Source organism: Tiliqua scincoides, chromosome 13 (assembly GCF_035046505.1).
Source record: "Tiliqua scincoides isolate rTilSci1 chromosome 13, rTilSci1.hap2, whole genome shotgun sequence".
NCBI classification, from domain to species: Eukaryota; Metazoa; Chordata; class Lepidosauria; order Squamata; family Scincidae; genus Tiliqua; species Tiliqua scincoides.
Genome location: NC_089833.1, coordinates 3,932,305 through 3,944,410, shown reverse-complemented (window position 1 = coordinate 3,944,410; position 12,106 = coordinate 3,932,305). Strand labels below are relative to the sequence as shown.

General features: G+C 46.8%; 1 protein-coding gene across 6 annotated transcripts in view; it reads left to right on the top strand.

Annotated features, from left to right (window-relative positions):
- The window catches only part of GLYR1 (glyoxylate reductase 1 homolog), a 50,725-nt gene that overhangs the window by 27,263 nt on the left and 11,356 nt on the right, over positions 1-12,106 (top strand). For 3 of the 6 annotated variants that reach the window (XM_066640550.1, XM_066640547.1, XM_066640545.1), the window contains 5 exons: positions 4,006-4,062; positions 5,142-5,192; positions 5,286-5,359; positions 7,613-7,712; positions 9,127-9,237. In XM_066640550.1, coding sequence (XP_066496647.1) covers positions 4,006-4,062; positions 5,142-5,192; positions 5,286-5,359; positions 7,613-7,712; positions 9,127-9,237 — 393 coding nt within the window. Of the gene's footprint in view, positions 1-4,005; positions 4,063-5,141; positions 5,193-5,285; positions 5,360-7,612; positions 7,713-9,126; positions 9,240-12,106 lie in introns of all 6 variants that reach the window. The other 3 variants (XM_066640548.1, XM_066640546.1, XM_066640549.1) reach the window with 3 other exon arrangements.

The window sequence follows — 12,106 nt, the reverse complement described above, 5'->3', positions numbered from 1 at the left end:
ACAGGGCTCCTCTCAGGATGCTCAAGGAAGTACACAAAAAACATGGTGGTTTCGTACTGGTGTCGGCAGGTCTCCAACCTGCTTTGCGTGGCACCACTTCCACTCTGGATCCTTCTTCCACCATAGGAACCCTTTATTCAGCTGGACCAGCATGGCTTCTCCTTGCCATACAGAGACTAACCTCTAGACCCAAGCTGCTTGTGGTTATTTCCAGTTGGGTCTTGAGATATCCTGATGACATCTCTAGAAAACAATGTATACTCCACATCCATGAGTTTTTCTCAAGTGGTGTGTGTGTGGGGGGGGGGAGATTTCCCTTTTGTTGGCATTAAGGAACTTCTCTTCTTCCCCTAGTCGGGTGTTGAACAGGGTCTTTACCCAAGCGTGATCCCGAAAAATACTTTGCCCTATCCTCTCTCCTGAGCCGCACACAGGCCCATGAGGGCCTCCTCTCCCCTATGCCAATTCTTTTATGACACCATGCTGCTCCCCTGAGTTTTCAGGTTCCCCTCCTGAGAGCCCCAAGAAGTTCCCTATGCTCGACAGAGTTGTTAAAAATAGTCTCATTGCATCTCCTCTCATTCAGAGCGACCTTCGTCTCACGATTACTTCAGCAGAAAAGCCTCTAAAGTCATGCTGTATCATCAAGGATCACCTCTGCACCCTTTAGAAGCATGCTGTCCTTTGTCCAGATCCATCTTTCATTGCACGAGTAAACTCCTTTCAGAGGTCTTAGGAGATCCGGCTACCTTTCTTCTGCCCCACAGCTTTCCTTCCTAGAGAGAAGAGCGACGTAAACAAAATGCCCTCAAAATTATACCCAATAGCATCCTGCCACCTTCTAGAAGATAATTTATTTCCTTTCACCCTTGTGCCATGGGGCACAAAGGTTTTTAAATCTAAACTTTGAGGCTGCATTGGGTTGAGGCTGCATTGTACTAGTTTATAAGATGCATCCATGGTTGTCCAGTTAGTTCTACATGTGATTGCAGCACATTCTTCCAGAACTACCTGTGGTGCAAATTGATCTTGAGTGCCTGTGTGGTCATCCATCTCCACTTCCAAAGGAGGACACTGCAGCCCAGATGCATTCGCCTTTGCCAACACCTCCTTTGGCAGAAGAGTCTTGTGAAAGATCCTCCTGCCTCAAAAGCAGGCATGACACATCCCACCCAGATTTTTTTTGTTGGATGGCTAGCTCATGGATACTCTGGATACTCTCCTTCACTAACCGAGGAAGAGACATTGATGGATGTCAGTGTCCACTGGTGGATGTCTAACCATGATGGATTCTTGTTGGTCGTAGGAGGGCATCCAGCCTCACCTAATGGTCCATGGGTTTGTCTATTGCCATGGCAGGATAACTCGCTGGTGATACTGCAAGACCATGAGGCAAGCAATTGTCAGTCTAGGGACTTTTTGCTCTTACTACCTCATTGTTAAGGTTACTTACCTATCTTGGCCTGTTTTTTAAGTTTGAAGTTAATGCCTCAAACTACAGCATGGCCAGAAAACTGGGAGGGACCTCCCTTTGAAGGTGCTGTTAAATACTTTGCTAATTTTCATGACTTGTTTCTTGAGTGAGTGGGAGGAGAGGACCCCTCTGGCTGCTCTCCTTCCACCAACAAGAAGCAGTTAATGGTAAGTACAAACCCTCCTTTCTCTGGACTTGAATTGCCTCCAACCCCTTTGCTCCCACATTACCTCTCCCTGTTTTTTTTTCCATTTCTTCCATCTCCATTTTCTCTTGCTGGGCCTGATTCTTATTCTCCTCATCCCATGCTCACTTCTTCACCTTCCACTACTGCTTCTGTCTGGCTGAGGCAGGAGGAGCCCCCTTAGTTGAAGAAGACACTTTGCTTTCCCTGCCTTGGGGAAATTGAGTGGGAGGGGGAAGGCATCAGATTTCCTTTCCCCAGCAAAGCAGACACCATTGTTTTGTTCTGTTGCCTTGCTAAGCAGCAAACTTGTCAGAGTGAAGTTTTTTTTTTCTGTCACTGACCATAAGCAGTTCAGGGGCTCTGAGTTTTCATACACATGCATACACATGTTTGTGACACACAAAGGTCGTCTTAAAAAGGTCATCCCAGGAACATTGTTCTTGTAAAACTCCAGTTAGCTCTAGCACTTGGTCCTTTTAGGACATGGTCACTGATCACCTGGTGCATGAGATCCTCAAATTGCCATGAACTGTTCCTTTTCAGAAGCAAAGAAGTGTCTAGTGTCGCATTACCCCAGAAAATTGGGTTGTTCCTTAGGGTAATTTGACCCTGGCCTAGGTTTCATCAGTTTATTCCTGCTTTCATTTCTCCACCCCAGGCATGCCAGTTCTTTGTGCTAGCAAAATACCATAAAACTGCAATCCCATGCACACTTCTTGGGAGTAAGCCCCATTCAACTTCGTAAGACTTACTTCTGAGTCAGTATTCAGGCGTTGGACTAGATGACCTTACAGGTCCCTTCCAACTCTTCTATAATTCTGTGCATAAGGTTGCATTGTGACTTCTGATGACCCAAAGTGATCCATGTAAAAAGGGAGGTAGCCCTGATTTTTAGTCCTTACTGAATTCTGCACACACTTACCTGGGACAGGTCCTGCAGAAATCAGTTGGACTTGCTTCTGAGTAGACATACAACAAACATACACGTTGTGTATGTGGAATAAAGATAGACACCCCAAGACACAGTCTCCCAAGACACCCCAAAGTGCAAGCCTGTGTTTGTTCTTAGAGAATAGGTGGTCACTTAAACTGTGTATTTTGGTACTTGCTCACTGACTTTTGTACCCAAATGCAATTAGTTTCTTGAGATTCATTTGCAAACACCAAATAATATCAGAGGTGGCAGTTAACCCCTTTACGGAACAAAATCCCTTCTCTTTTTTCCTCTTTCTGAATGAGGGTTAAAGCTGGATACTGTAGTGGAATTGCTTCAGCTGAACTGTCCAGGGTTGCTATTTGATGGCTGATAGATAAGATGGCCTTCCTGATCAGGAGAAAGAGTGTATATATCAATTGTAAGAAAACATGCGACTTTTTGGGGGCAGAGGAAAAGTAAAATATATACTATTGAAGGCGGGGAAGAAGTCAAAATTGAGTCAGTTCATCCAAATCATTCGCTGAATGAACAGTCAGCAGCGGTTTCTATGTTGGTGCCAAAGGTCAGGAGATAGAAAACTAGTCAAAACAAGGTTTTATGAGACCAATTTAAGTTGCTTTAGGAGTTTGGTCAACTTCCATTCTTCACAAAAATCCAATAAAATACAAAAATTAGCACACAACCAAGATAACTTGGAAAAAGATGCCAAATTACTGAGGAGTGCTACGATTGTGAGTTCTGTAAAGGAAATGTCAGAAATGGAGATCTGAGTGATCTAGGACTGCTACACATTTCTGTATGTTGTCTTGAATGCAAGCCCTGCTTTGTTAGTGGAACGTGCTTCTTAGTGGCTTGCTTGGGGTTGCAGATTTAGAATCAAAATTTAAAATGAATCTGGTTTTAAAATAGAAAGTGCTCTTAGGCTTCCATACCGTGTGTCACCATATTTGAAGAAATTATTTCTAAACAGTTTTCCTAGTTCTCAAATTGTAGAAAAGGCCAGCTATTGTTTTTGAAGCCTGCCAAAGGGGAGGGGGCTGATCTGGCTCAATGGGGGTTGTGAGTGGGGATGAAACCTGTGCCCCCTATCATCTTTCCTGCTACCATTCAAGCACAATACTACTATGATTTCATTTTCTCAGCGGCAAACCATGGAGTGTCATCTAAGATGGTTATTTTCTTTCTCCTACCCATTTTTATCAGCTTAACAGCTTCTGACTTCCAGGCTCTCTAGTTCTCACCCCTGATGCCTGAGCCAGGCACGGAGGTTAACAGGACCGTCCTGAATCTTAGGGAAATCTTGAGTTTCTTCAAAAGTGCGAAAGTAGCTGCTGCCCATTCAGAATTTATATGGAGGCTTGAAATGTGGTTGTCTTGGTTTCTCAGTTTGCCACTTTGCAATTTCAGCCTGTGAAAGATGGCGACCCGCATTTCCATCACTTCCTGCTTAGCCAGACGGAGAAGGTGAGCCTTTAGCAGCATAGGTTTGGGCATGGTGAGTCCCATCTAGTGGGTCTGTTTCACAACAGGTGACAAGGGTTCACAGTCAGAAGCGCATAAGACCGGGCTGTCATGGCTCCTCTTGCAGGCATACCAGAGGCCATTGAAGTCTTGGCACCAGTTTTGGTTAGCTTTGTCTTTTGTAAATGCAAGTTGCTTTTTGCTGAAGTTCTGTGGCACCTTCAGGCTTCCACAAGAAGCAGTCCTTTGTCCATTTGTTGTATAAAAATATTTTTAAGCTGGGGTGGATCTGGTCATCCAGTTCTGGAGTTTTCAAAATGGCCAGGAGCAGCTCAGTAGACGTTGAGATGACAGGCTCATCTTCAGATATTTTTGAAGGAAAGCTTGTGAGGGAGTCATGTAGGGAGTCGGTACCTTTCTCTCATGCCATTTGTTACATTCCAACATGTTTCTTTTTTCCTTAATCAAGAATCTTCCATTCTAGGGGAAGGGAATTGTGGGGTAGCAATTACCGAAGCTAGATTACGGGCTTGTACTTTGTGGAATACCTCTCAGTTCCCTCTTTTACTGATGTGTTTACAGCATGTTAAATGCTTAAGTGCGATAAATGCTTACATCCGGCATTTCAGGTAAAGTTTCCAGTGTGACTTGCAATAAAAAACATAACAGTACACCTTTATGTAAACTCTAAAAACAATCAGTAAAAGAACATGATTTTATTTTTTAAATTAATAGTTTGGGAATGGAAAGCATCTAAGAACCTGCCAGTGGCTGCTGATTAAGTCTGGTTAAAAAGGGAAGTTTTAATCTGATGTCTAAAACACAACAGCACAAGCCCTGGGGAAAGTTCACTATGTATGTGCTGGAGAAAAGGGGCTGTGCTTGGAGGGATTAAGGAGCCCTGCAATGGAGAGAACTCTGTTTTTCTCTTACAGGAAGTAGGCTTGAGTTGAGGGTTATTGGCCTGTTTGTAGTGAATTGTTGGTTGGTGCAGAGGATATGGTCTGCTGGCCCTGAGAGAGTCAAAGGCCTTGCTGTACTTGTACCAAACGTGTTGCTTTTTTCTTTCCCTCTCCATGCAGCCGGCTGTTTGCTATCAAGCCATCACAAAGAAGCTGAAGGTGTGTGAAGAGGTATAGCAGGCTTTGCTCTTTATTTGTCTTCATTGATGCCTCATGATGTTACTGGTTTCTCTAAAGTAAAATCTTTTGTGGTTTGTCTTACAGGAAACAGGGTCCACATCCATCCAGGCGGCAGACAGCACAGCTATCAATGGTAGCATCACTCCTACAGACAAAAAGTAAGATTCTCCTCCCCGTGTGTGTGTCTGTCTAATTCTAAATAGTTCCATGGCTGCTTTGGACTTGCAAAGCAGATTCTGTGTTGAATTCATAAAAGCTTACCTTGTCCGCTCCCGTCTTCATTGGTGAATGGGCTTGATGAATGACTTGCGATTCAGGATGGATGAATGTGCTCCAGTTTCATCCTCAGAACTGTCCTTCCAAGTGGAAGGGCAGACTTTTGAAAACCTGAGTGGTGTAATTAATAGCATGTTAAACCAGAGAGTCCAGGCTTCAAATAATGGAGCTTATTGGGCGACCTTGGGCAAGTTGAGCCCAGCTTACTTTGCTGTGTAGATGGGTCAATCAAGGGGAACCGTGAGTGTGAATCTTCTGGGGTTTCCTTTTGGATCTGATGAGTGCCCTTCCAAACTGAAAGTTGGTTGCAGCATGTGGTTGTTGCAAGAACCTTCCTCTCCATATGCGGGCAAAGGCATTGCGTTTGCAGTCATCATTGCATTGCCCTCCCTTCCAAGTCAGGTGACCCAAGTCTGTTTTAACTACGAACTCCAAGCCACCAGGAGGGGGGAAGAGGCAGAACCCTGGCACCTTCCAGGAACAGCACAGGGTGACTCTTCTGGTGCTTCCTGTGCCTTCCTTCCTACAGTGACAGGAGCCCCAATTGCACTTCCTCTATCTGTCTCTCTCTGAGACGGTTTCCCTCCTGCTCCGATGTCGAACAGGCTGTGGCTTGTTTCCTTGCTGCAGCCATCTCAGGATGCCAGTTTCTCAGACTTACTGAAGGGAAACTGAAGTTACCATGAAGGCATTCAGGTAAACCCTTTTTCCATAGTGGTCTCAAATGCAGCTGAGCTGAGCCCTGGATGTGACACTGTCTTGGCAGTGGTTTGCGGTAGCCCTGTCGTGTTGGTGTACTTAGCAAGTACAGCCAGTTGTAAGCTGAATGGCAGATATACAGGAAGTTGAAATGCCTACGTGTGAGCTTTGTTCAGGTCAGCTCTGAGGAGACTGCTATGAGGGGGAGGATTGTCACCATGCATAGGTTTCTGAGTGGGAGTAGGAGGCCTCATTTTTTCAGTCTGCTATGTTTCACACAGGAGCAGTGACTTTCCAAAACACATAAATGTGGAGCAAGTGAAAACATGTGAATGGAAGCTTTAAATGAGTGTAACTCATTAGGTAGTGTCTAAGGCATAACTGTGTTCCCATCTGAGCAGTTTGCACTTGGATATCAAGTTCTGCCTTAAGGAAAGCTCTGCCCTTACGGTTGGATAATTACAGTGTGCAGTGTGCTGGTGGATCAAAGAGGCTTCATTTTGTATATTGCTGGCTGCAAACACTGTACAGACTTAAGGAATTTGGGGTCGCAGTTGCAATGAGCTGCCTGGGCTCATCAGGGCTGCAGGATGATGTTGGGGGAAGAGAAGATATGGGTCTGAGCAGCATTAGTAGTGGGATTGGATAGTTGCTGCTGGGTCCTGGGACTCAAGGTTGTCAAGTGCAGGCACTGTGGGTGCAAGTTTGACCGTGGCCAGCTCACACTATATGTAGCTGCAGAATTCCTATGGTGCCATAACTTTTGCCCACATGAATGTTGGCTTTGGATGTCCCGCCTCTGGCTTCATTAGAAATACGATTACCAGGTGCCAGGGATGGGGCCTTTCATTAGTTGGGCTGAGTGGGATTGTAGTTTCCAGTGCACATTTTTTCTCAATTCATTCTCATAGTAACTTTCTGAAGTCAGTAGGTTGAGCGAAGTTGGTCAGTGGGTCCAAGGTGTTTTCCACTGGGCTATACTGGTCTCCTGTGTTGACTGTGGCTCTTGTACACAGGCAGCTTTCGGCATTGCGTGTCTCGTGGGTGAATGGTTTCCTGTAATGAATTGTGTCGTTCTGAGAAGACCTTTGCTTGTCTAAGATGCGAAGCAAAATGCGCCTGAGTCTAGACCGCTTGCTGACACCTGCTTCATGGAGCAACGTGGTACCATTGCTCGAGTGAGGGCCCTTGGCCAGGGCAAAAATTTGAATCCTTTCAGACTAGTCTGCAGCACTACTCAGTTTCTCCACTGGAGAATGGGAGTTCTCTGAATAAACCCCCTCGTTCTTTTGAGCAGCGCACCCTGCTGCCTGCCTGGTGTCTGCTTGCCTGTGGCAGTTTCCTGGAGGATTTAGATCTGGGTCAGGAACTTCTGCCCTGGCTGGTCACTCACCTTCTGTACACACCTCTGTCACTAACAGCACCATCTCTTCCAGGATCGGGTTCCTTGGCCTCGGGCTGATGGGGAGTGGCATCGTCTCCAACTTGTTAAAAATGGGTCACACTGTCACGGTCTGGAATCGGACTGCCGAGAAGGTGAGAGTGTTTTTAGGAAGCATTAAACAATATAGTAGGATCCAGTGTGGATGCCAGGTTGTGCTGGGCTGTTGAGTGCTGCCTTTTGAGGGCCCATGTGGGTGCAACTCAAAGTCTCCTGTAGTGTGCCGTGGGGGAGGAGGAAGAAGGAAAGGGAAGCACATCCTTCCTCTGCCCTTTGTGGCTTCCCTCCACCTGCTCACTCGCTTCTTCAGGTGGTTTGAGCAGGCAGGAAATCAATTTGCCCAGGGGGCAGTGTGGCCTGGGGAATGAACTGCTTCCAGACACAGGTTTTCTTTTCCTCCCTCCTCCAAGCAACTTTGCTCAGCCTGATGGAGGAGGCAGGCAGCGTGTGCCCTGCTTTGGTTCGTTCACCTAAGCAGAGCCTTGGTCTTCAGAGAGAGACGCTTGAGCTCAGGGTGGCTGCTGTCCCGAATTGGGATGGAGTTTTACTGATTTGGGGGAGGGATGAGCCGCTCGGCCCACATTTGATACCCTTGGCTGATCTGCTGGGCACATTCAGAAGAACTGCTTGAGACGTGTGCCTGAATGCCACTATTGCTATAGCAAAGCTGGCTTACATTGTCAGACTACTTCATAGTAGCCATAGCAACCTTTTCCTTCCCTCTGCCTCATTTGCCCTCCCCACCTGCACCAATTCCCGCTGTCTTTGTCTAGTAGCTGAAGCTGCCTTCAGATCTGTAATGGAGCAGCTGTGCCCATGTTGCCTTGGTGTGAGGTTTGGGAGAAGTGCTGAGCTCACAGATTACATGGGCCTAGTGGAGGAGGAGTGACAGGGTGCCTTTCTTTGCCTTAAAGTGGTGCTTGAATCCAGGCTGCCGGACCTCTCACTGGGGTGAGAGCAGCGGCAAGACAGGAGCCTCTGTGGTGCTCTACCATTGAGCTATGGCCCCTACTCAGGACATTCTACGCCCCTGCCTCCAAAAGGCTGCTTGTTTGAGCAGACTCTTTTATGTTGCCTGCTGGCAGCTGATGGTGCTTGCCTGCTGTCATTGTCTTCAGTTGTGGGTGTGACTCTTCCATGGGTTCTCAGAGTTCACAGGACCCAGTTTGAAAACCTCTGCCCAAAAGCCAAGAGTGGTTCTCTCTAGAAATCAGGAGAGGCGATCTCTGGGTTATCCTGACATGACTCCACAGAACTTCCTTGTGAGGAAATCGCATCTATTCATTGTATTGTGGGTGGGAGAGACAGCACTCCAGGAAAATAAGACTGTTTCTGGAAAGCACCACAGGTGGTACCTGATGGCTACTTGCCTTTGTTTACATTGACCCTCACCTGCATGTCTCTCGTGGGCACATTGGGGCAAGGGCTAAGTAGAGCAAAGGCCAAAGTGACCTTTCTTGTCCAGCGATCTCTTGTTTCTTACCTTTTGGGTCTGTGTGACTTTTGCAGTGTGATTTGTTCATCCAAGAGGGGGCACGGTTGGGAAGAACCCCTGCTGAAGTGGTCTCCACCTGTGACATCACTTTCGCCTGTGTTTCTGACCCCAAAGCAGCCAAGGATGTAAGGATCATCTCTTTTTCCCCCTTTGCTTGCTTTATCATTCTGTACACAGGACTGATTTCCCCTGTCCAAATGCATTCTGTGGCAGACCCTGATTCCAGATGACTAACTCTACATCACTTTAGTAGCAGGCTGCAAGAACTGTTCCTGGTTTTAAACAAGGGGTGATAGCAGGGATGGCTTAGGGATGGCTCCCTAGTATGTTTTCCAAACTGTGTGCTGTGAGAGGGCTGTGTGCCTTGCAGAGTAGCCACTGTGTTACATACACCTCCATTCAGTGCCCACAGAGTAAGTAAGTTCATGCAGTGTTCATCTTTTTCTTCCCTGCTCCTCAGTTAATGTATCCCAAGGTAGATGGACTTACTGGGATTTCCCCAGTACAGCAAACGGCAGATCCATAAGAATTCCAGAAGTGAACCCCAGGATGCTAAGAATCTCTGTTGCCCAGAAAGCACAGCCCCGTTCCTGAACCTTACTGGGCAAAAGGGAGAATCCAGCAACAGGCTGGATTGAGCAACAGCAACTGGGGTTGAACGTGTTCTGTCACTGCCTTCCAAGCATAACTGGCAGTGGGGGGGGGGGAAGGCTTTTGAAAAGGAAGGAGGACCAGAGTGACTCTCAGTGTGGTTGGTGGCCCTTCTTTCTCCCACCCCACCCTAGATCACTTATGTTTTCTGCACATAACACCTTCTGTGCCTCTTCCCTTGGGAACAAGCCCTGCACCTGCCCACCTGCTTGCCTGACAGCCAGGTAAGCTAGGGGACTTTGGACACACATGGGACCCCTCCAGTGTGGCACAACCTGATGCTGCTTTAGGATTTACAATTCATTTCATCTGCCTTTCGGCAGCATTGATCTGTCCTGTCGCATGTATTAGAGTTGAATGCTTAATCCCCTTTTATAAGCTCTACCATCAAATAAGGACTTCCAAATTGATTTGGGCACTCCTGCACTGTACGTATTGCTGTCTGAAAGGTGAGTACGTATGTCAGCAGGTAAGTTCTCACTTGTATCCTATTTAAGTTGCAAGATGCTTTACATAATTCTGCAGTGGTTCTCCCATCTCAGTGCCCAACCCTGTGAGGGTTTGCTCTTTTTGCTATTTACAACCAGGGAATAGAAGCTAAGAGGGTTACTTTTGCCTAAGAGCATCCAGAGGTGGAGCTTGGTCCTCAGTCTTCTGCAGGTGGAGGTTTGCCATATAAGAACCTTGGCTGAAATTTTCATACCACGTAAGAACATAAGAACAGCCCCACTGGATCAGGCCATAGGCCCATCTAGTCCAGCTTCCTGTATCTCACAGCGGCCCACCAAATGCCCCAGGGAGCACCCCAGATAACAAGAGACCTCATCCTGGTGCCCTCCCTTGCATCTGGCATTCTGACATAACCCATTCCTATAATCAGGAGGTTGCGCATACACATCATGGCTTGTACCCCGTAATGGATTTTTCCTCCAGAAACTTGTCCAATCCCCTTTTAAAGGCATCCAGGCCAGATGCCGTCACCACATCCTGTGGCAAGGATTTCCACAGACCAACCACACGCTGAGTAAAGAAATATTTTCTTTTGTCTGTCCTAACCCGCCCAACACTCAATTTTAGTGGATGTCCCCTGGTTCTGGTATTATGTGAGAGTGTAAAGAGCATCTCCCTATCCACTCTGTCCATCCCCTGCATAATTTTGTATGTCTCAATCATGTCCCCCCTCAGGCGTCTCTTTTCTAGGCTGAAGAGGCCCAAACGCCGTAGCCTTTCCTCGTAAGGAAGGTGCCCCAGCCCTGTAATCATCTTAGTCGCTCTCTTTTGCACCTTTTCCATTTCCACTATGTCTTTTTTGAGATGCGGCGACCAGAACTGGACACAATACTCCAGGTGTGGCCTTATCATAGATTTGTACAACGGCATTATAATACTAGCCGTTTTGTTCTCAATACCCTTCCTAATGATCCCAAGCATAGAATTGGCCTTCTTCACTGCTGCCGCACATTGGGTCAACACTTCCATCGACCTGTCCACCACCACCCCATGATCTCTCTCCTGATCTGTCACAGACAGCTCAGAACCCATCAGCCTATATGTGAAGTTTTGATTTTTTGCCCCAATGTGCATGACTTTACACTTACTTACACTGAAACACATCTGCCATTTTGCTTGCCAGTTTGGAGAGATCCTTCTGGAGCTCCTCACAATCACTTCTGGTCTTCACCCCTCGGAAAAGTTTGGTGTCGTCTGCAAACTTAGCCACTTCACTGCTCAACCCTGTCTCCAGGTCATTTATGAAGAGGTTGAAAAGCACCGGTCCCAGGACAGATCCTTGGGGCACACCGCTTTTCACCTCTCTCCATTGTGAAAATTGCCCATTGACACCCACTCTCTGCTTCCTGGCCTCCAACCAGTTCTCAATCCATGAGAGGACCTGTCCTCTAATTCCCTGACTGTGGAGTTTTTTCAGTAGCCTTTGGTGAGGGACCATGTCAAACGCCTTCTGAAAGTCCAGATATATAATGTCCACAGGTTCTCCCAAATCCACATGCCTATTGACCTTTTCAAAGAATTCTATAAGGTTTGTGAGGCAAGACTTACCCTTACAGAAGCCATGCTGACTCTCCCTCAGCAAGGCCTGTTCATCTATGTGTTTTGAGATCCTATCTTTGATGAGGCATTCCACCATCTTACCCGGTATGGATGTTAGGCTGACCGGCCTATAGTTTCCCGGGTCCCCTCTCTTTCCCTTTTTAAAAATAGGCGTGACATTTGCTATCCTCCAATCTTCTGGCACCGTGGCTGTTTTGAGGGACAAGTTACATACCTTAGTCAAGAGATCTGCAACTTCATTCTTCAATTCCTTAACTCTTGGGTGGATGCCAT